Consider the following 23597-nt stretch of genomic DNA (forward strand, 5'->3'; position numbering starts at 1 on the left):
GTTTATGGAGTGATTCTGTTTATCAGGTAACATTTTTGGGGGATTCCAAGTATCAGGGATTGTTTTTTGGGGGATACTGTTTATCAGGTAAAGTTTTTAGAGAGATTCCATTCACTAAGTAAAGTGTTTGTAGGAATTCTGTCTATCAGGTAAAGTTTTTTGGGGATTACGTTTATCCGGTTTTGATTTTGGGGGGATTCTGTTTATCAGGTAAAGATTTTGGAGGGATTCTATTTATTAGGTAAAGTTTTGGGGGGAATTCTGTTTATCAGGTAAAGTTTTTAGAGGGATTCCATTCACTAGGTAAAGTGTTTGTAGGAATTCTGTTTATCAGGTAAAGTGTTTTTGGGATTATGTTCATCAGGTTTTGATTTTGGGGGGGATTCTGTTTATCAGGTAAAGTTTTTGGGGAGATTCCATTTATCAGGGAACGTTTATGAGCAGATTTGGTTTATCAGGTAAGGTTTTGAAGGCATAACATTTATCAGTTTTTGGGGGGATTCTGTTTATCAGGTAAAGTTTTTGTAGTGACTTTGTTTATCAGGTAAAGGTTAGGGGGGGTTCAGTTTACCAGGTCCAGTTTTGGGGGGGATTCAGTTTATCAGGTAAAGTTTTTGGAGAAATTCCGTTTATCAAGGTAAAGTTTTTTGGGGGGGTTCTGTTATTCAGATAAAGATTTTGGAGGGATTCTTTTTTTATCAGGTAAAGGTTTGGGGGGATTCTGTTTATCAGGTAATGTTTTTGGAGTTTAAATGGAATCCCTCTAAAAACTTTACCTGATAATTAGAATCCTTCCAAAAACTTTACCTGATAAACTGAATCCCCCCAAAAAAGTTTACCTGATAAAGAGAATCACTACAAAAACTATACCTGATAAACATAATCCCTCCATAAATTTACTTGATAAACAGGTAAAGTTTTTGGAGGGGTTTTATTTATCAGGTAAGGTTTTCGGAGGGATTCTGTTTATCAGATAAAGTTTTTGGGGATTCCATTTATCAGGTAAAGTTTTTGGGGGGATTCCGTTTATCAGGTACATTTTTTGAGGGGATTCAGATTGTCAGGCAAATATTTTTGAGGGGTTCTATTTATCAGGTAAGGTTTATGTAGTGATTCTGTTTATCAGGTAAAGTTTTTGGGGGATTCAATTTAGTAGGGATTGTTTTTCGGGGGGATTCTTTTTATCAGGTAAAGTTTTTAGAGGGATTTATTCATGAGGTAAAATGTTTGGAGGAATTCTGTTTATCGGGTGAAGTTTTTTGGGGATTACATTTATCAGGTAAAGATTTGTAGTGACTTTGTTTATAAGGTAAAGGTTGGGGGGGGGGGGGTATTCCGTTTATCAGGTAATGTTTTTGGAGTTTAAATGGAATCCCTCTAAAAACTTTACCTGATAATTTGAATCCTTCCAAAAACATTACCTGGTAAACAGAATCCCTCCAAAATTTTACCTGATAAACAGGTAAAGTTTTTGGAGGGGTTCTATTTATCATGTAAGGTTTTTGAGGGGATTCAGTTTGTCAGGTAAATATTTTGGCGGGAATCTGTTTATCAGGTAAAATTCTGGAGAGATTACATTTATCAGGTAAAGTTTATGTAGTGATTCTGTTTATCAGGTAAAGTTTTTATAGGGATTCCACTCATTAGGTAAAGTGTTTGGAGGAATTCTCTTTATCAGGTAAAGTCTTTTGGGGATTATGTTTATCAGATTTTGTTTTTGGGGGGAATTCTGTTTGTCAGGTAAAGATTTTGGAGAGAGTCTATTTATTAGGTAAAGTTTTGGGGGGATTCCATTTATCAGGGAACGTTTGTGAGCAGATTCCATTTATCAGGTAATGTTTTTGGAAGGATTATGTTTATGAGGTAAAATTTGGGAGGCATTACATTTATCAGTTTTTGGGGGAATTCTGTGTATCAGGTAAAGTTTTTGTAGTGACTTTGTTTATCACGTAAAGGTTGGGGGGTTCAGTGTGTCAGGTACAGTTTTGGGGGGGATTCTGTTTATCAGGTAAAATTTTGGAGGGATTCTGTTTATCAGGTAATGTTTTAGAAGGATTATGTATATCAGGTAATGTTTTTAGTGGGATTCCATTTATCAGGTAAAGTTTTTGGGGGGATTCTGTTGATCAGGTATTGCTTATGGAGTTTAAATGGAATCCCTCTAAAAACTTTACCTGATAATTAGAATCCTTCCAAAATTTTACCTGATAAAAAGGGAAAGTTTTTAGAGGGGTTCTATTAATCAGGTAAGGTTTTTGGAGGGATTCTGTTTATCAGATTACATTTTTGGGGATTCCCTTGATCAGGTAAAGTTTTTGGCGGGATTCCGTTTATCAGGTAATGTTTTTGTAGGGATTCTGTTTATCAGGTAAAATTTTGGAGGCATTACATTTATCAGTTTTTGGGGTGATTCTGTTTATCAGGTAACGTTTTTGTAGTGACTTTGTTTATCAGGTAAAGGTTGGGGTCAGGGGTTCAGTTTATCAGGTACAGTTTTTGGGGGGATTCCGTTTATCTGGTAACATTTTTGGAGAAATTCTGTTTATTAGGTAACATTTTGGAGGTATTCTGTTTATCAGGTAATGTTTTAGAAGGATTTTGTTTATCAGGTAAAGTTTTTAGAGGGGTTCCATTTATCAGGTAAAGGTTTGGGGGGATTCCGTTTATCAGGTAATGTTTTTGGAGTTTAAATGGAATCCCTCTAAAAACTTTACCTGATAATTAGAATCCTTCCAAAAACTTTACCTGATAAACAGAATATTTCCAAAACATTACCTGATAAACAGAATCTCTACTAAAACTATACCTGATAAACAGGTAAGGTTTTTGGAGGGTTCTATTTATCAGGTAAGGTTTTTGGAGGGATTCTGTTTATTAGATAAAGTTTTTGGGGATTCCATTTATCAGGTAAAGTTTTTTGGGGGATTCCATTTATCAGGTAAAATTTTTGAGGGGATTCAGTTTGTCAGGTAAATATTTTGGCGGGAATCTGTTTATCAGGTAAAATTCTGGAGAGATTCCATTTATCAGGTAAAGTATATGTAGCAATTCTGTTTATCAGGTAAAGTTTTGGGGGGATTCCTTTTATCAAGGATTGTGTTTGGGGGGGGGATTCTGTTTATCAGGTAAAGATTTTGGAGAGATTCTATTTATTAGGTAAAGTTTTGGGGGGATTCTGTTTATCAGGTAAGGTTTTTGGGGGGATTCCATTAATCAGGGAACGTTTATGAACGGATTCCGTTTATCAGGTAATGTTTTTGGAGTTTAAATGAAATCCCTCTAAAAACTTTACCTGATAATTAGAATCCTTCCAAACAGTTTACCTGATAAACAGAATCCCTCCAAAATGTTACCTGATAAAAAGGGAAAGTTTTTAGAGGGGTCCTATTTATCAGATAAGGTTTTTGGAGGGATTCTGTTTATCAGATAAAGTTTTTGGGGATTCCATTGATCAGGTAAACTTTTTGGGGGGATTCTGTTTCTCAGGTAATGTTTTTGGAAGGATTCTGTTTATGAGGTAAAATTTGGGGGCATAACATTTATCAGTTTTTGGGGGAATTCTGTTTATCAGGTAAAGTTTTTGTAGTGACTTTGTTTATCATGTAAAGGTTGGGGGGTTCAGTTTATTAGGTACAATTTTGGAGGGATTCTGCTTAGAAGGTAATGTTTTAGAAGGATTTTGTATATCAGGTAACGTTTTTAGTGGGATTCCATTTATCAGGCAAAGTTTTGGGGGGGGGGGGGGTTTGTTGATCAGATAAAGATTTTGGAGGGATTCCTTTTATCAGGTAAAGGTTTGGGGGGATCCTGTTTATCAGGTAATGTTTTTGGAGTTTAAAATGAATCCCTCTAAAAAGTTTACCTGATAAACAGAATCCTTCCAAAACATTACCTGATAAACACAATCACTACAAAAACTATACCTGATGTACAGAATCTCTCCAAAATGTTACCTGATAAAAAGGGAAAGTTTTTGGAGGGGTTCTATTTATCACATAACGTTTTTGGGGATTCCTTTGATCAGGTCAACTTTTTGGGGGGATTCCGTTTATCAGGTAAACTTTTTGAGGGGATTCAGTTTGTCAGGTAAATATTTTGGAGGGAATTTGTTTATCAGGAAAAATTGATGTAGTGATTCTGTTTATCAGGTAAAGTTTTTTGGGGATTCCATTTATCAGGGATTGTTTTTTGGGGGATTATGTTTATCAGATTTTGTTTTTGGAGGGATTCTATTTATCAGGGAACTCTTTATGAGCGAATTCTGTTTATCAGGTAAAGTTTTTGTAGTGACTTTGTTTATCAGGTAAAGGTTGTGGGGGGGGGGCAGTTTATCAGGTAACATTTTTGGAGACATTCTGTTTACCAGGTAACATTTTGGAGGTATTGTGTTTATCAGGTAATGTTTTAGAAGGATTTTGTTTATCAGGTAAAGTTTTTAGAGGGGTTCCATTTATCAGTTAATTTTTTTAGAGTTTAAATGGAATCCCTCTAAAACCTTTACCTGATAATTAGAATCCTTCCAAAAACTTTACCTGATAAACTGAATCCCCCAAAAAAGTTTACCTGATAAACAGAATCTCTACTAAAACTATATCTGATAAACAGGTAAGGTTTTTGGAGGGTTCTATTTATCAGGTAAGGTTTTTGGAGGGATTCTGTTTATCAGGTAAAGTTTTTGGGGGGATTCTGTTTATCAGGTAAACTTTTTGAGGGGATTCAGTTTGTCAGGTAAATATTTTGGCGGGAATCTGTTTATCAGGTAAAATTCTGGAGAGATTCCATTTATCAGGTAAAGTTTATGTAGTGATTCTGTTTATCAGGTAAAGTTTTGGAGGGATTCCTTTTTATCAAGGATTGTGTTTGGGGGGATTCTGTTTATCAGGTAAAGATTTTGGAGAGATTCTATTGAATAGGTAAAGATTTTGGAGGGATTCTATTTATTAGGTAAAGTTTTTGGGGGGATTCCATTTATCAGGGAACTCTTTATGAGCAGATTCTGTTTATCAGGTAATTTTTTTGGAGGGATTCTTTTCATCAGGTACAATTTTGGAGGCATTACATTTATCAGTTTTTGGGGGGATTCTGTTTATCAGGTAATGTTTTTGTAGTGACTTTGTTTATCAGGTAAAGGTTGAGGGGGGGGCAGTTTATCAGGTAACATTTTGGAGGGATTCTGTTTATCAGGTAATGTTTTAGAAGGATTTTGTTTATCAGGTAAAGTTTTTAGAGGGGTTCCATTTATCAGGTAATTGTTTTGGAGTTTAAATGGAATCCCTCTAAAACCTTTACCTGATAATTAGAATCCTTCCAAAAACTTTACCTGATAAACTGAATCCCCCCAAAAAGTTTACCTGATAAACAGAATCTCTACTAAAACTATACCTGATAAACAGGTAAGGTTTTTGGAGGGGTTCTATTTATCAGGTAAGGTTTTTGGAGGGATTCTGTTTATCAGATACATTTTTGGGGATTCCATTTATCAGGTAAAGTTTTTGGGGGGATTCCTTTTATCAGGTAAACTTTTTGATGGGATACAGTTTGTCAGGTAAATATTTTGGCGGGAATCTCTTTTTCAGGTAAAATTATGGAGAGATTCAATTTAACAGGTAAAGTTTATGTAGTGATTCTGTTTATCAGGTAAGGTTTTGGGGGGATTTCTTTTTATCAAGGATTGTGTTTGTGGGGATTCTGTTTATCAGGTAAGGATTTTGGAGAGATTATATTTATTAGGTAAAGTTTTGGGGGGATTCCATTTATCAGGGAATGTTTATGAACGGATTCTGTTTATCAGGTAATGTTTTTGGAGGGATTCTGTTTATCAGGTAAAGTTTTTGAGGCATTGCATTTATCAGTTTTTGGGGGGATTCTGTTTATAAGGTGACTTTGTTTATCAGGTAAAGGTTGGGTGGGGGGGGGGGGTTCAGTTTATCAGGTAACATTTTGGAGGTATTCTGTTTATCAGGTAATGTTTTAGAAGGATTTTGTTTATCAGGTAAAGTTTTTAGAGGGGTTCCATTTATTAGGTAAAGTTTTAGACGGATTCCAACTATCATGTAAAGTTTTTGGGGGGATTCTTTTAATCAGATAAAGATTTTGGAGGGATTCTATTTATCAGGTAAAGGTTTGGGGGGGATTCCATTTATCAGGTAATGTTTTTGGAGTTTCAATTGAATCCCTCTAAAAACTTTACCTGATAATTTGAATCCTTCTACAAACATTACCTGATAAACAGAATCGCTACAAAAACTATACCTGGTAAACAGAATCCCTCCAAAATTTTACCTGATAAACAGGTAAGGTTTTTGTAGGGATTCTGTTTATCAGATAAAGTTTTTGGGGATTCCCTTTCTCAGGTAAACATTTTGGGGGGATTCCATTTATCAGGTTAACTTTTTGAGGGGTTTAAGTTTGTCAGGTAAATATTTTGGAGGGAATCTGTTTATCAGGTAAAATTCTGGAGAGATTCCATTGATCAGGTAAAGTTTATGTAGTGATTCTGTTTATCAGGTAAAGTTTTTGGGGGAATCCATTTATCAGGGATTGTTTTTGGGGGGATTCTGTTTATAAGGTAAAGTTTTTAGAGGGATTCCATTCATTGGGTAAAGGGTTTGGATGAATTCTGTTTATCAGGTGATGTTTTTGGGGGATTACGTTTATCAGGTCTTATTTGGGGGGGGGGGGGTTGTGTTTATCAGGTAAAGATTTTGGAGGGATTCTATTTATTAGGTAAAGTTTGGGGGGGGGATTCCGTTTATCAGGTAAAGTTTTTGGGGGATTCCATTTATCAGGGAACGTTTATGAGCGGATTCTGTTTATCAGGTAAAATATTGGAGGCATTACATGTATCAGTTTTTGGGGGGATTCCTGTTTATCAGGTAAAGTTTTTGTAGTGACTTTGTTTTAATAAAGGTAAAGGTTAGGGGGGTTCAGTTTGTAAGGTCCAGTTGTTCGGGGGATTCCGTTTATCAGTTAAAAGTTTTGGAGGAATTCTGTTTATCAGGTAAAATTTTGGGGGGATTCTGTTTATCAGGTGAAAGTTTTGGAGGGATTCTGTTTATCAGGTAATGTTTTAGAAGGATTTTGTTTATCGGGCAAAGTTTTTAGAGAGGTTCCATTTATCAGGTAAAGGTTTTGGGGGGATTCTGTTAATCAGATAAAAACTTTGGAGTGATTCTATTTTTTAGGTAAAGGTTTGGGGGCATTCCGTTTATCAGGTAATGTTTTTGGAGTTTAAATGGAATCCCTCTAAAACATTTACCTGATAATTAGAATCCTTCCAAAAACTTTACCTGATAAACAGAATCACTACAAAAACTATACCTGGTAAACAGAATCCCTCCAAAATTTTACCTGATAAACAGGTAAAGTTTTTGGAGGGATTCTGTTTATCAGATAAAGTTTTTGGGGATTCCCTTGATCAGGTAAACTTTTTGGGGGGATTCCGTTTATCAGGTAAATATTTTGGAGGGAATTTGTTTATCAGGTAAAATTGATGTAGTGATTCTGTTTATCAGGTAAAGTTTTTGGGGGATTCCATTTATCAGGGATTGTTTTCGGGGGATTCTGCTTATCATGTAGATATTTTAGAGGGATTCCATTCATTAGGTAAAGTGTTTGGAGGAATTCTGTTTATCAGGTAAAGTTTATGAGGGATTAGGTTTATCAGATTTTGTTTTTGGGGGGGATTCTGTTTCTCAGGTAAAGATTTTGGAGGGATTCTATTTATTAGGTAAAGTTTTTTGGGGGGATTCCATTTATCAGGGAACTCTTTATGAGCGGATTCTGCTTATCAGGTAATGTTTTTGGGGTGATTCTGTTTATCAGGTAAAGTTTTTGTAGTGACTTTGTTTATCAGGTAAAGGTTGTGGGGGGGGGGGGCAGTTTATCAGGTAACATTTTGGAGCGATTCTGTTTATCAGGTAATGTTTTAGAAGAATTTTGTTTATCAGGTAAAGCTTTTAGAGCGGTTCCATTTATCAGGTAATTTTTTTGGAGTTTAAATGGAATCCCTCTAAAACCTTTACCTGATCATTAGAATCCCCCCCAAAACTTTACCTGATAAGCAGAATCTCTACTAAAACTATACCTGATAAACAGGTAAGGTTTTTGGAGGGGTTCTATTTATCAGGTAAGGTTTTTGGAGGGATTCTGTTTATCAGATACATTTATGGAGATTCCATTTATCAGGTAAAGTTTTTGGGGGGATTCCTTTTATCAGGTAAACTTTTTGCGGGGATTCAGTTTGTCAGGTAAATATTTTGGCGGGAATCTCTTTATCAGGTAAGATTATGGAGAGATTCCATTTAACAGGTAAAGCTTATGTAGTGATTCTGTTTATCAGGTAAGGTTTTGGGGGGGATTCCTTTTTATCAAGGATTGTGTTTGGGGGGATTCTGTTTATCAGGTAAAGATTTTGGAGAGATTATATTTATTAGGTAAAGTTTTGGGGGGATTCCATTTATCAGGGAATGTTTATGAACGGATTCCATTTATCAGGGAATGTTTTTGGAGGGATTCTGTTTATCAGGTGAAGTTTTTGAGGCATTACATTTATCAGTTTTTGAGTAGATTCTGTTTGTAAGGTGACTTTGTTTATCAGGTAAAGGTTGGGTGGGGGGTTCAGTTTATCAGGTAACATTTTGGAGGTATTCTGTTTATCAGGTAATGTTTTAGAAGGATTTTGTTTATCAGGTAAAGTTTTTAGAGGGGTTCCATTTATCAGGTAAAGGTTTGGTGTAATTCCGTTTATCAGGTAATGTTTTTGGAGTTTAAATGGAATCCCTCTAAAACCTTTACCTGATAATTAGAATCCTTCCAAAAACTTTACCTGATAAACTGAATCCCCCAAAAAGGTTTACCTGATAAACAGAATCTCTACTAAAACTATACCTGATAAACAGGTAAGGTTTTTGGAGGGGTTCTATTTATCAGGTAAGGTTTTTGGAGGGATTCTGTTTATCAGATAAAGTTTTTGGGGATTCTATTTCTCAGATAAAGTTTTTGGGGGGATTCTGTTTATCAGGTAAACTTTTTGAGGGGATTCAGTTTGTCAGGTAAATATTTTGGCGGGAATCTGTTTATCAGGTAAAATTATGGAGAGATTCCATTTAACAGGTAACGTTTATGTAGTGATTCTGTTTATCAGGTAAGGTTTTGGGGGTATTCCTTTTTATCAAGGATTGTGTTTGGGGGATTCTGTTTATCAGGTAAAGATTTTGGAGAGATTCTATTTAATAGGTAAAGATTTTGGAGGGATTCTATTTATTGGGTAAAGTTTTTGGGGGGATTCCATTTATCAGGGAACTCTTTATGAGCAGATTCTGTTTATCAGGTATTTTTTTTGGAGGGAGATTCTGTTTATCAGGTAAAGTTTTGGAGGCATTACATTTATCAGTTTTTGGGGGGATTCTGTTTGTCAGGTGACTTTGTTTATCAGGTAAAGGTGTGGGGGGGGTCAGTTTATCAGGTACAGTTTTTGGAGAAATTTTGTTTACCAGGTAACATTTTGGAGGGATTCTGTTTATCAGGTAATGTTTTAGAAGGATTTTGTTTATCAGGTAACGTTTTTAGATGGGTTCCATTTATCAGCTAAAGTTTTTTGGGGGATTCTGTTAATCAGATAAAGATTTTGGAGGGATTCTTTTTATCAGGTAAACGTTTGGGGGGATTCTGTTTATCAGGTAATGTTTTTGGGGTTTAAATGGAATCCTTCCAAAAACTTAACCTGATAAACTGAATCCCCCCAGAAAAGTTTACCTGATAAACAGAATCCTTCCAAAACTTTACCTCATAAACAGATTCACTACAAAAACTATGCCTGATAAACAGAATTCCTCCAAAATTGTAACTGATCAACAGGTAATGTTTTTGGAGGGATTCTGTTTATCGGATAAAGTTTTTTGGGGGATTCCATTTATCAGGTAAAGTTTTTGGGGGGATTCTGTTTATCAGGTAAACTTTTTGAGGGGATTCCGTTTGTCAGGTAAATATTTTGGCGGGAATCTGTTTATCAGGTAAAATTCTGGAGAGATTCCAGAATTGTGTTTGGGGGGGATTCTGTTTATCAGGTATAGATTTTGAAGAGATTCTATTTATCAGGTAAAGTTTTTGGGGGGATTCTATTTATCAGGGAACGTTTATGAACGGATTCCGTTTTTCAGGTAATGTTTTTGGAGGGATTCTGTTTATCATGTAAAGTTTTGGAGGAATTACATGTATCAGTTTTTGGGGGGATTCTGTTTGTCAGGTGACTTCGTTTATCAGGTAAAGGTTGGGGGGGTTCAGTTTATCAGGTACAGTTTTTGGAGAAATTCTGTTTATCAGGGAAAATTTTGGAGGGATTTTGTTTATCAGGTAAAGTTTTTAGACGGGTTCCATTGATCAGGTAAAGCTTTTGGGGGGGGATTCTGTTAATCAGATAAAAATGTTGGAGGGATTATTTTTATCAGGTAAAGGTTTGGGGGGATTCCGTTTATCAGGTAATGTTTTTTGAGTTTAAATGGAATCCCTCTAAAAACTTTACCTGGTAATTAGAATCCTTCCAAAAACTTTACCTGATAAACTGAATCCCCCCAAAAAAGTTTACCTGATAAACAGAATCCTTCTAAAACTTTATCTGATAAACAGAATCACTACAAAAACTATACCTGATAAACAGAATCCCTCCAAAATTTTACCTGATAAACAGGTAAGGTTCTTGGAGGGGTTCTATTTATCAGGTAAGGTTTTTGGAGGGATTCTGTTTATCAGATAAAGTTTTTGGGGGGATTCCGTTTATCGGGTAAATTTTTGAGGGGATTTAGTTTGTCAGGTAAATATTTTGGAGGGAATTTGTTTATCAGATAAAATTCAGGAGAAATTCCATTTATCAGGTAAAGTTTTATGGAGTGATTCTGTTTATCAGGTAAAGTTTTTGGGGGATTCCATGTATCAGGGATTGTATTTTGGGGGGATTATGTTTATCAGGTAAAGTTTTTAGAGAGATTCCATTCACTAGGTAAAGTGCTCGGAGGAATTCTGTCTATCAGGTAAAGTTTTTTGGGGATTACGTTTATCAGGTTTTGATTTTGGGGGGGGGGGATTCTGTTTATCAAGTAAAGATTTTGGAGGGATTCTATTTATTAGGTAAAGTTTTGGGGGGAATTCCGTTTATCAGGTAAAGGTTTTGGGGGGATTCCATTTATCAGGGAACGTTTATGAGCGGATTCTGTTTATCAGGTAATGTTTATGGAAGGATTCTTTTTTATCAGGTAATGTTTTTGGAGGGATTCTTTTTTATCAGGTAATGTTTTTGGAGGGATTCTTTTTATCAGGTAATGTTTTTGTAGTGACTTTGTTTATCAGGTAAAGGTTGGTGGCCGGCACTGATGGGTGACAAGTGATGATAACTGATAGGTGACAAGTGATGGTGACTGATGGGTGACAGGTGATGATAACTGATAGGTGACAAGTGATGGTGACTGATGGGTGACAGGTGATGATCACTGATAGGTGACAAGTGATGGTGACTGATGGGTGACAGGTGACGGTCACTGATTGGTGACTGATGGGTGACAAGTGATGGTGACTGATGGGTGACAGGTGATGATCGCTGATAGGTTACTGATGGGTGACAGCCTCAGGTGACGGTGAATGATGGGTTACAGGCGACAGTCACTAATGGGTGACAGGTGCAACACTGACTGTCACTGATGGCAGTCTGTAATAGTGACAGGTGCACTTTTTGGGCACTGATGGGTGACTGATAGGTACTGATGGGTGACAGGTGCACTGGGGGGGGGTGACAGTAACACTGCAGGGCACTGATAAGGACTGTTACACTGCTGATGGGGTGATGTGACAGGTTCTCTTTATTTCAGGTGTTTGGTGCAGTACAAAATATACACAGATCGGTAATTCATTAATCCTGGCTCTTCTCTCCTCACACTGGAAATGGTGTGTGAGGAGAGAAGAGTCGGTAACAGCCAGATGATCTTTGTTTTAATTTGTGATTGGCTGTGACATCATATGACGTCGGCCCAGAACGAGAGCCTCTGCACTATACGGTGAGCGGCCACACAGAATCCCCCATACATAAAAAGGAAAGGAGGTGACAACTGGCGATGTACAGCCAAATCTGTGTAACACAGCCAGCACTGGGATGCTCTAAGGTGCAGAAAACGATAATTCTTTAAGTCATTATTCGCTATTAAATCCCATTTTATCATTACCTCAAGGTAAATCCCTGCACTGTACCCACACTTGGCCACCAGGGGCCGCTGTCCTATGCTGAAGAAGATCGTCCTTCTCAGGCGCCTATCGCCTCTGCAACCCTGTGCAGACGTTCGACTTTAAGCCCCGCCTTCCCAACCCGGTCACACGACTTGCCTCATCCAATTGGGAATCTTTGCCTCGTTTAAACTACATCATCCAGAATGCATAGCGCGGAACGCGGGTTTCTAATTGGTCAGCAGTGTAAGCAGGAAGTGTGCTGGCGCTATGGTGAGTTGGATGTCAGGGGCTTGTGTATGAAGAGTGTGATAAACTGAATGTTTCCCCATTACGCAGAGTAACCAATCAGGTTCCAGCTGTCATTTCTGTAGTCCAAGGATGAGAATGACAGAATGACTCTGATTGGCTGTTCTGGGTAACAGGAGATGTTCTCATGATCCTAGCTTGTATGTATGTGTGATGGAGGGGAGGGGTGATCCTGTGTTCTCATATCCCATCATATGTCTTGTAGTTATCCCCATAGTCCATTATACACCGATCAGCCATATCTTTATGACCACCCAGCTAAGGATTGGACCCTCTATAGACCTCAGAAGTTATTCTGTGGTTTCTGGTCCCAAGCTATCAGTAGAGATCCTATAGGTCCTGTAAGTTGTAAGGTGGGGCCTCCATGGATAGGACTTGTTTTTCCAACACATCCCACAGATGCTCAATGGATTGAGATCTGGAGAATTTGGAGGCCAAGTCAACACTTCAAACACGTTGTGTCCCTCAAACCATTTTTGTAGTGTGCTGGACAGCACCCCCTTTCCTGCGCTCGGAACCTGGTCCTCAGGCTGTTTCAATCCTGGAACTCGTACTGGTATTAGGCATCCATGATGGCTAGGCTTTGCTGCCCCTTACGACCAGGGTGGTCGACCAGACACTGAAAATACAAAGCAAAAGAAGGGCGCACCAGCCTAGCGCATTATCCTCAGCAAGTTTATTTGGATAAAATTGTTTAAAATCAAATACTCACAAACAAACAAGAAGTTTCAGGCACATCAATTCCATACACCTGCCTCCTACCAGAGGATCAACGTCTTTACTGGAAGCAGAGGGCTGACGCGTTTTGAGGCCGTGCCTCTTCCTCAGAGCCTGGAGGCCATCCAGGCTCTGAGGAAGAGGCACGGCCTCGAAACGCGTCAGCCCTCTGCTTCCAGTAAAGACGTTGATCCTCTGGTAGGAGGCAGGTGTATGGAATTGATGTGCCTGAAACTTCTTGTTTGTTTGTGAGTATTTGATTTTAAACAATTTTATCCAAATAAACTTGCTGAGGATAATGCGCTAGGCTGGTGCGCCCTTCTTTTGCTTTGTATTTTCAATTTTTGGAGTGTGGCAGGGTGCGTTATCCTGCTGAATGAGGCCACTGCCATCAGGGAATACGGTTTCCATGAAGGGGTGCGCTTGGTCACCAACAATGTCAAAGTAAGTGGTACGTGTCACCTACATCAATGGCAGGATCCAAGGTTTCCCAGCAACACCTTGCCCAAAGCATCACACTGCCGCCTCCGGCTTGCCTTCTTCTCATACTGCATCCTGCTGCCATCTCTTCTCCCAGGTAAGCAATGCACCCGGCCATTCACATGATGTAAAAGAAAACGTGATTCATCAACCCAGGTCAGCTTCTGCCATTGCTCTGTGGTCCAGTTTTGATGCTAAGTGCCGGTTCACACTAGTACGACTTATCAGCCTGACAAGTCGGGGTCCATTGTGTGGTACGGGAACCGTTCTAACACACAAGTCGCTCCGACTTAGAAAAAGGGTCCTGTACTACTTCGGGGCGACCTGGAGCGACTTGCATAGACATTCATTATATGAGGTCCATGCAAGTCGCGCTGCACGCGACTTCACAAGTCGCCCCCGAAGTCGTGCCGCTTCAGTGTGAACCAGCACTTATGTGTCCACTGTTTGTGCTTTTGTCTGTGGTAACGCATGGGCACCCTTATTGAGCTGAGGTTACACCCCTCCATACATAGCAAACTGCGATGCCCATTCATTCTGCTTTCAACACATCAACTTCAGGGACAACGTGTTTACTTGTTGCTAATCATATCCCACCAAATGTCAGATGCTATTGGAACAAGATAATCACTGTTATCCTTTTTAACCTGTCAATGGCCATAAAGTTATGGCTGATCTGTGTATGTCTTGTAGTTGTCCTCACGGCCCATCATATATGTCTTGTAGTTGTCCTTATGACCCATCCTGTCTTGTAGGTATTCTCATATCCCGTCATATGTCTTGTAGTTGTCCTTATGGTCTGTCATGTCTTGTAGGATGTCCTCACGGCCCAGTCCTATGTCTTGTAGGATGTCCTCACGGCCCCCGTCCTATGTCTTGTAGGATGTCCTCACGGCCCCGACCTATGTCTTGTAGGATGTCCTCACGGCCCCGACCTATGTCTTGTAGGATTTCCTCACGGCCCCGTCCTATGTCTTGTAGGATTTCCTCACGGCCCGACCTATGTCTTGTAGGATGTCCTCACGGCCCCGTCCTATGTCTTGTAGGATGTCCTCACGGCCCCGTCCTATGTCTTGTAGGATGTCCTCACGGCCCCGTCCTATGTCTTGTAGGATGTCCTCACGGCCCCGTCCTATGTCTTGTAGGATGTCCTCCCGGCCCCGTCCTATGTCTTGTAGGATGTCCTCCCGGCCCCATCCTATGTCTTGTAGGATGTCCTCACGGCCCCCGTCCTATGTCTTGTAGGATGTCCTCACGGCCCCCGTCCTATGTCTTGTAGGATGTCCTCACGGCCCCCGTCCTATGTCTTGTAGGATGTCCTCACGGCCCCCGTCTTATGTCTTGTAGGATGTCCTCACGGCCCCCGTCCTATGTCTTGTAGGATGTCCTCACGGCCCCCGTCCTATGTCTTGTAGGATGTCCTCACGGCCCCCGTCCTATGTCTTGTAGGATGTCCTCACGGCCCCCGTCCTATGTCTTGTAGGATGTCCTCACGGCCCCCGTCCTATGTCTTGTAGGATGTCCTCACGGCCCCCGTCCTATGTCTTGTAGGATGTCCTCACGGCCCCCGTCCTATGTCTTGTAGGATGTCCTCACGGCCCCCGTCCTATGTCTTGTAGGATGTCCTCACGGCCCCCGTCCTATGTCTTGTAGGATGTCCTCACGGCCCCCGTCCTATGTCTTGTAGGATGTCCTCACGGCCCCCGTCCTATGTCTTGTAGGATGTCCTCACGGCCCTGTCCTATGTCTTGTAGGATGTCCTCACGGCCCAGTCCTATGTCTTGTAGGATGTCCTCACGGCCCCCGTCCTATGTCTTGTAGGTGTACCTCACTGTCCCTCATATGTCCTGTAGTTGACCTCACTGTCCCTCATATGTCTTGTAGTTGTACTCATGGCCCATACATATGTCTTGTAGTTGAGAGAAAAATTACAATGGAAAGAGGGAACCCCCCCCCCCCCCCAATATTAGGATGTGGATGTGGGATGTTGGTCAACTTTAACCTAATCTGATATGTCTTGTAGTTATCCTCATATCCCATCATATGCCTTGTAGTTGTCCTCCTTGCCCCTCATACGTCTTGTAGGTATCCTCACGGGCCATCATATGTCTTGTCTTGCAGGCTACAGGAAGTGATCAGCTGGCTGGAGCGGGTCTGGTTGCGTTCAGTACGGTTCTCTTCATCTATTACACAGTGTGGGTCATCTGCCTGGTAGGTGACACATCTCATTGGCATAGCTGAGACCTTTTATAACTCCATGAGCCTGAGATTTGGGGAGAAAGAAGGCGGGGGGAGGGGCTAAAGAGCAACTGTCCAGCGGCTTCTCCTCTGACCTGCAGTTGACTCACCGTCAGCCCCATTCACTTTAATGGGACGGCTGGTGATGTGGCAGTGACAACAAGGTGAGGGACGTGGCGGCAGCAGGTGAGTGAATGCCCGCTAACAGGCACTGCTATGATGGATCTGAAGTGACAGGGGCTCTTTAAATGTAAGGACTCATTCTTGCTGGTATTCTTATTATTATTATTATTCTTATTATACCTATTCTTTCTAAGATTTACTTAGATCCACAGCAGCTGCACTCAACAAATTGTTGTAACACAGATAGACAATTTTATTAGTAGCGCAGGTTTTAATTTAATTTATTACACATTCTTGCTGGTAGTTAGTGTGAAATTGTGTGAATACATCAATGCAGTGCATGTTATCTCAGCTTGCAGAGCTCGGATTCATTGAATGAGATTACCACAAATGTAAATATTGCAGAATATACAGCCTCATGCTACATAAGTAAGCTCCATTTCATGCTGAATAGACTCAATTATCAATGTCACAGAATGGTAGGGGTTAAGTTCCACGTAATGAAACGGGAATAATTAAGGAAAAGCTAAAATAAGTTGCTGCCTACCCAATTACTAATCCTGGGGGGGAATAGTAAGGTAAAGATGAAGATGAATGCTGGGTATGGCGCTGCTAAATATTGGACCTTAGCGAGACAAAATTCTAGTGCTAACTGGTTTGTAGTGGGATCACCATGTGTACACGAAAAAAAAATATGTGCGAGTATCTGGATAAAACAAAATAAAAGTTAAAAAAGTGTGAATATACAAATTAAAGCGGAGTTCCGGCCTCGGAAACTATTTTTCAATAAAAATACCCCCGGGACAGTCAGGGCTAGTACATTTCATAATATCCCATGTTGCACTTACCTTTTAGACGAAATACTTACCTTGAAAATGTCTTGTCCAGCGCTGCCATCTCAGCGCTGGACAAGACATTGGGCAGCTGAAGCCAGCGCGTCCTGTTCTGCGTCCTCTTTTGTGTCCTCTTCGGTCCCACAATGCCCTGCAGCGGCCCCGCTCATCACTTCCGGGGCAGGCGCGTCATCCCTGCACAGCTTCTGGGCATTCCCAGAAGCTGTTTAGCAGGGAATGATGTGCCTGCACCGGAACGGACGAGCGGGGCCAGTGCAGGCGCATTGATTCCTGGGAGCGATGACGTTCAGCTCCCAGGAATCAATGCAAGCAGGAAGTGACAGCGCGGGCCGCGGCCGCAGAGGGAGGAAGTGGAAGAAAGGTGAGTATATTTTCTTCAATATCAAGGTAAGTAATTGAAAAAAAAAATCGGGACTATCCATTTCTTTTTTAGGTGACACTGAGCAAGCGGATGGCCCAAAGAGCCGGAACTCCGGCTTTAATATATGTAACCCCCAAAGGAGGCCTACATTTGACCAAGCACAAAACACAATATCAGCAGTACCATATGTAAAACATATTAAGTGTCTTGTGCTATGATCAAGTGCTAAGTGCTCCACAACATTACTGTATATACAAATCCAAATAGGCGTGTCTGGGAATCCTTTGAATGACATAGGCTATGTAAAGTGACAAGTGCTATTAAGTGCTCCAAAGCACTTGTCACTTTACAGTCTATGAGGAAAGGGTATCAGATTAAGCCTGCAACCGCAACCTCAGCACCCAGCTGTCAAACCAGGAAGGAGATGTTGGAGGTGCGCAGGCAGCGAGAGCAGGCAAGGGTGAATGGATGGGGAGTGTGAGGGGGGACATGTACACAAATAATGATTATTAGTGCCTCCTCCTCAGTGCAGCCTCATCAGCGCCCCTCAGTGCAGCCTCATCAGCGCACATAAGTGAAGGAGAAAAATTACTTATTTTCAAAGTCTTATAACAGAAACTTTTTTTGAATTTTTGTTCTTTTTCGTTTGGCCCTAGGTATGAGCAATTCCTATAGCTCAACGACCTGGACATGCAGTTTTGGGTGACGGGCAGCTGATTTAAAAAACTGGCTCCCAACTTTTTTAGCTGGCTCCTAGATTCAAAGCAAATTTTTAAAGCGCTGTCTTAAAGTCTAAACATTTGTTACCTTAATGCATTCCTTGCATTAGGGTAAAAAATGTTTAGGTAGTAGTATCCTACCTACCCCCCCCCCTCCCCTCCTTATATTTACCTGAGCCGTTATTCGATCCAGCGCTGTGCCTGTCTGCAGCTCTCCTCTTCCGGGTCTCACAGATTTACCTGAGGCAGCAGAAGCCATTGGCTCTCACTGCTGTCAAATAAAGCCAGTGACGAATGGGTGGGCCCAAGCCTCGCTGTCATTGTCTATAGATGCAGGCAGCACATCTCGGGAACAAGCCTGCATGGGTGCCCCCACAAGAAGCCGCTTCCTATGGGGGCACTAGCTAGAGAGGAGTCAGAAGCCCTGGCGCGGGGACCAGAGAAGAGGAGGATCAGGGCCACTCTGTGCATTGCACAAAGCAGCATAAACCTATTTGTTGTTATTATTTATTTTTGTTTTTTGTCATTTTCACATTTGCAATCACTTCAACTTCCTGTTAGGTAAAAAGATTATCCATAGAACAGGAAATCTCTCTGACAGACCCCTGTATAGTAGTAAAACCTAAAAGGGGTTCTAACTTTTACCTATTCTACCCAAAACAAAAAATGGGTGTAAATACACTTTAATGCGGTTTACAGTGAGTGTTCATATGGTTTAGAAAATGTCTATGGACATCAAACTCGGACCAAGTAGTGCAGGGACTACTTTGAAGTTGTTGAGACTTGAAGTCACACAGCTATGAATGATACTCATTGGAAATCATGGAGTATGACTTTTAATGCGATTTTTTTTTTTTGCAGTCCCAAAGGGGCCTAAGGGTGGAGTTTAGCTTTAAATTTATTGTAGGCTGTAACCACTTCCCGCCTGTCATATAGCAAAATGACGGCCGCAAAGTGGTTGCTCTCTCCTGACTGGGCGTCATATGATGTCCAGCAGGATAGGTCGCTCTGCGTGCCCCACGGGGGGCACGCAAAGCGGCGATCGGTGGTGTGGCGTGTCACTCTGACACACCACATCTCCAATCCCGGTAAAGAGTCTATGACGTAGGCTCTTTACCATGTGACCAGTTGTGTCCAATCACAGCTGGTCACATAATAAATAGGAAGTGCCATTGATTGGCTTTCCTATGCTCGCGCCTGACATGCGCGAGTAGAGGAGAGCCGATCAACGGCTCTCCTGACAGGGGGGGGGTCTGTGCTAGTAATAAGAGCATTGATTAACACTGCAGACCCTTGGGGAATGCCACTGGACCCAGGGATGCCAATTAGTGCTCAGGGAGCCTGTCAGTGCCCTCCTCATCAGTGCTGCCCATCATTGCCATCTATCATTGCCCATCAGTGCCGCCTATCAGTGCCCAACAATGCTGCATATCAGTGCTACCTATCAGTGCTGCATATTAGTGCCTCATCATCAGTGCCACCCCATCAGTGCCTCCTCATCAGTGCCTGTCAGTGCGGCCTCATCAGTGCAGGAAAAAACTTTTTTAATTGCAAAACATAAACGAAAAAACTTTTTTTTTTTTTTTTCAAACTTTTTGGTCTTTTTTTATTTGTTTAGCAAAAAAGAAAAACCTTGCGGCGGTCAAATACTCCCAAAAGAAAGCTCTATTTGTGGGGAAAAAATGACATAGATTTGGTTTAGGTACAGTGTTGCATGACCGTGCAATTGTCATTCAAAATGCAACAGCGCTAAAAGCTGAAAATTGGCCTGGACAGGAAGGGGGTGAAAGTGCCCGGTATTGAAGTGGTTAATTTAACATGCACATGTATTATGGCCACTAAGCTGGACTACAATCGCTAAGTGTACCAATTGATATGTTTAGGCGATGGTATTATATATGTAATTATTTCAGGCTATGTTTGTAACACAATCCTGTTTGTTTCCTCCAGCCATTTATTGACAGTGATCATGTAATCCACTCCTATTTCCTGCCAAGAGAGTACGCCGTGCTGCTGCCCCTAGTGGCTGCTTTAATTCTGCTTCTGCTCATGGGTGAGTCACATTTTATTGGAAATGTTTCTGTTTAAATCACCAGTCTTCTTCTTTTTATAGTGGGAGTGCTGGATAAATCCCAAGATAAAGCCTGCCAACGTGCCTAAAATTGTAATTTTGAGGATTTTCTAGTGATGCTGATAGAATCTTACGTGCTTTAGTTACCTGAAGAAACCTTGTCTTCCTGCCCCTTGCACTGAATGTCATTGTAAAGTCTCATGTTTTTTTTTTTTTTTTTAACAACAATAACAAACATGTTATCCTTACCTGCTCTGTGCAATGGATTTGCACAGAGCAGCCCCGATCTCCTCTTCTCGGGTCCCTGGCTGGAGCTCCTGATCCCTCCCTCCTGTTGAGTGACCCCACAGCAAGCAGCTTGCTATGGGGGCACCTGAGCCGAGCTGCAGCTCTGTGTATCCAATCAGACGTGGAGTCGTGGTTCAGCCCTGCCCCTCTCTCCTCATTGGCTAATTGACAGTAGCGGGAGGCATCGGCACGGCTGCTGTGTCTCAGCCAATCAGGAGAGAGTCCCGGATGGCGGAGTCTCTCCTGCAACATCGCTGGATGGAGATGGGACTCTGAGGAAGGGGGGACGCCCCCAAAACACGTAAGCTACATTTGGAGGTACACATCCCACTACTGTTTGCATCAGCGGATTATGCTCAGTGGAGACTTCCAGTGGATTTACAATTTTTATTTCGCCTGTCATTTCATCTCCATTGTGAGTATGATGTATATGTTTTTATTTAGATAAATTGTTTCAAAGGTAATGCGCTAGGCTGGTGCTCCCTCTGTATGTTTTCATTTTAAAGTATTAGGGGGCTGATGCACACTGAAGGATTTATATCTTAAGGCATTAAATGCATTAAGATAAAAAAAAAAAACAAAAAAAACTTTCTGACCACTTTAACTTTATTGATGTTAAAGCGGAGTTCCACCCAAAAGTGGAACTTCCGCTTTAGGCAGTTCTAACCCCCTGACATGCCAGATTTGGCATGTCATTTTTTTGGGGGAGGAGCGGGTACCTAGTTTTGACAGGCACCCGCTCCCACTTCCGCTCGGAGCGCCGCGGTGCCCTGAGCGGAAGTTCTCCTCTCCCCCTCCCTCCCTGCAATCTTCTGGGACATGTCAGAGGTCCCAGAAGATTGCCGGCCAATCACGACGCGCAGCGCAACTCGCGCATGCGCAGTGCGTACCCGGCTGTGAAGCCGACAACTGTCACAGCCGGGTGCCCACAGCAGTGATGCCGGCGCCGCGGAGAAGAGCGAGGCTTCGGGCGGCCGCATCGCTGGACAGGTGAGTGTGTGAGGCTGGAACTCCGCTTTAAAGAAAGTGTTACCCCAACATTTCATATTCCTGATATGGGCCTGCTGTACCATGTACTTGTATGAGAAAGTATCCTCTTCTCTTTGTATTGTTTCCTTTGTGTGAAATGCCTGGTCTTCCTGCCAGGCTCTCTGCTTTCCTATTAAAAACTGACCAGGCAAATCAGGAGAGCACAGCTGCTGATCTTCTCTAGCTCTGCTGGGAACTCTGCCTGCTGTCCTCCAATTGTCAAACTTCTGCTGACATCTCTCCCCCCTGCACAGCCATTCACTGGGAAGAACAGTGTTTTGTGCTGAAATCCCCCCCCCCCCTGCACAGCCATTCACTGGGAAGAACAGTGTGCTGCTGTTTATCCTCCCCTAGCTTTCTGAGCTCCTTATGCAACTGAGAACAGATGGAATGTGATCATTTATAAAAAAGGAGCTTGTTTACAAGAAGAGGGTTCGAATATACTTTAAACAGGTACATTGGTAGAATAGTTCTCTTTTAAAGCTTGCCTTGCATGTCAATTCTTAGTATTTTCCTAGCAATTGCCCCTTCAATTTCTTTTCAATCTGACCACACTAAGCATGGAAGCAGATATGTGCTGGTTTGCTGCATGTAAGTAAGCGACACTGTTCTGACACGTGGCATGCCTATATCTCCAATAGTCAACTTTCTGGTCTCAGGCTGTGAAGAGTGGGGAATAGTAACAGACAGACAGCAGCTCCAGTTTGAGGGCCTCACTATAATCTGCCCCCAGGGAAATCAACAGCAGCCATTACAGTGGAGCCTTCTGGGTGGCGGTTTTAGCTGTGGGAGCCCCTTCTTATTCCCTGGTGCTGACTCCTTGGCCTCTTTCCTTACTGGACATTGCACGTGGAGTGCTTTGATCCTGGTGCTACCGGTGCATGCCTGGTGTGGTGGTGAGTCTGGTGGGGTCTCTCTCCCTCTCTCTATTGCAGGATGGGGGGGTGCTCTGTGGCTGGCAACCAGGTGGTGTTACCAGCGCGGTGGGGGTGTCCCTTAGTATTGTTTTTTTTTCCACATTTGTGGGGTACTCTTATTCCTCATGGAGTCTTTTGAGTATATTTCCCAACCTGACCCCCTTTCAGAGCCTGCTGGGCCCTCCAGGTCCCAACCATCCATTGATGCACTGACGGCGGTCCTGGAGTCCTTTGTGTCCCGGGTGGAGGTGGCGTTTAGGCGGTGGAGTAAAAAAAAGCAACTTCCACTGCCTTATCTGTCTCCTCTGATCCTGAATCTGATTTGGCCACCGCGGACAGTTCGTCCTGAGGGGTCTGAGGCCATGCACCCTGATTTCTAAGATAGTGAGGATGATTCCTCCACTCCTGTAGCCGCGCACAAAAAGGCGCTGGTGGACTGTCTGTGGTGTGGTGTCTGTGCGTGAAACTTTGAAAATGGAGGACGCAGCTGAAGCTGCGGAGGAGGCACTGGCTCCTTTTAGAACTGATTCCCTTTGGCACTCGTCTAGAGCGGCAAAGGTATTTCCATTTCCCTCCTATTTTGACAGATTTGTCGCAAAAGAGTGGGAACATCCAAAACGTCCCTTTGTGGTCCCTAAGCGATTTGCAATGAGGCACCCCTTTGAAGAATCCCTCCCTAAAAAGTGGACTGTTCTACCGGTGGTGGATCCCCCCTGGTTTCCGGGTTGAATAAGGCAACCATGATTCCGGTAGAAGAATCGCCATCATTTAAGGATCCGGCTGACAGGAAAGCAGAGGCTGTGGCCCGCAATATGTTCACTGTGTCTGGCTCGGCACTCAGGCCAGTTTTCACCATTGCCCTGGTGTCACAAACTCTGACCGAGTGGGCTAAGCTTTTACGCCGTGACCTGGAGGGTGAGCAGCTCCCCCCTGCCATTGCTGAGCTGGCGTACCAGTTGGTCCAGGGGCTACAGTTTATCTGTGATACCTCTTTGGGTGCGGTTCCCCTGATTTCTAGACTGTCTGTTTCGGCAGTGGACCTTAGGCGTGTTGACATCATTAAGTGTCTCACGGGGGGGAGAGAGTGTGGGGTGGGGGGATGTCTTCACTGGTTTCCAGGCCCGTGGAACTCCTTGGTGTAAGACAAGTGGGTACTGGAAGTGATCCGATCCGGCTAAAAGATTTGAGTTTCCTTCCAATGTGGGTATGTCCCTGTACCGATTGCAAGCTCTTGTTGGGGCGGTGCAAGACCTGTTGCTTCAAGGGGTGATTGTCCCGGTTCCA

The 23597-nt window shown here is 42.1% G+C and overlaps 1 protein-coding gene across 1 annotated transcript in view; it reads left to right on the top strand.

Annotated features, from left to right (window-relative positions):
- DPM2 (dolichyl-phosphate mannosyltransferase subunit 2, regulatory) overlaps positions 1 to 23597 on the top strand; it is a 235994-nt gene that overhangs the window by 207126 nt on the left and 5271 nt on the right. Inside the window, exons 2-3 of the mRNA XM_082262790.1 lie at positions 15835 to 15924; positions 19959 to 20061. Coding sequence (XP_082118916.1) covers positions 15835 to 15924; positions 19959 to 20061 — 193 coding nt within the window. The remainder of the gene's footprint in view (positions 1 to 15834; positions 15925 to 19958; positions 20062 to 23597) is intronic.

The sequence above is a fragment of the Pelophylax lessonae genome (genome assembly GCF_965119305.1).
Source record: "Pelophylax lessonae genome assembly, chromosome: 7".
NCBI lineage: Eukaryota > Metazoa > Chordata > Amphibia > Anura > Ranidae > Pelophylax > Pelophylax lessonae.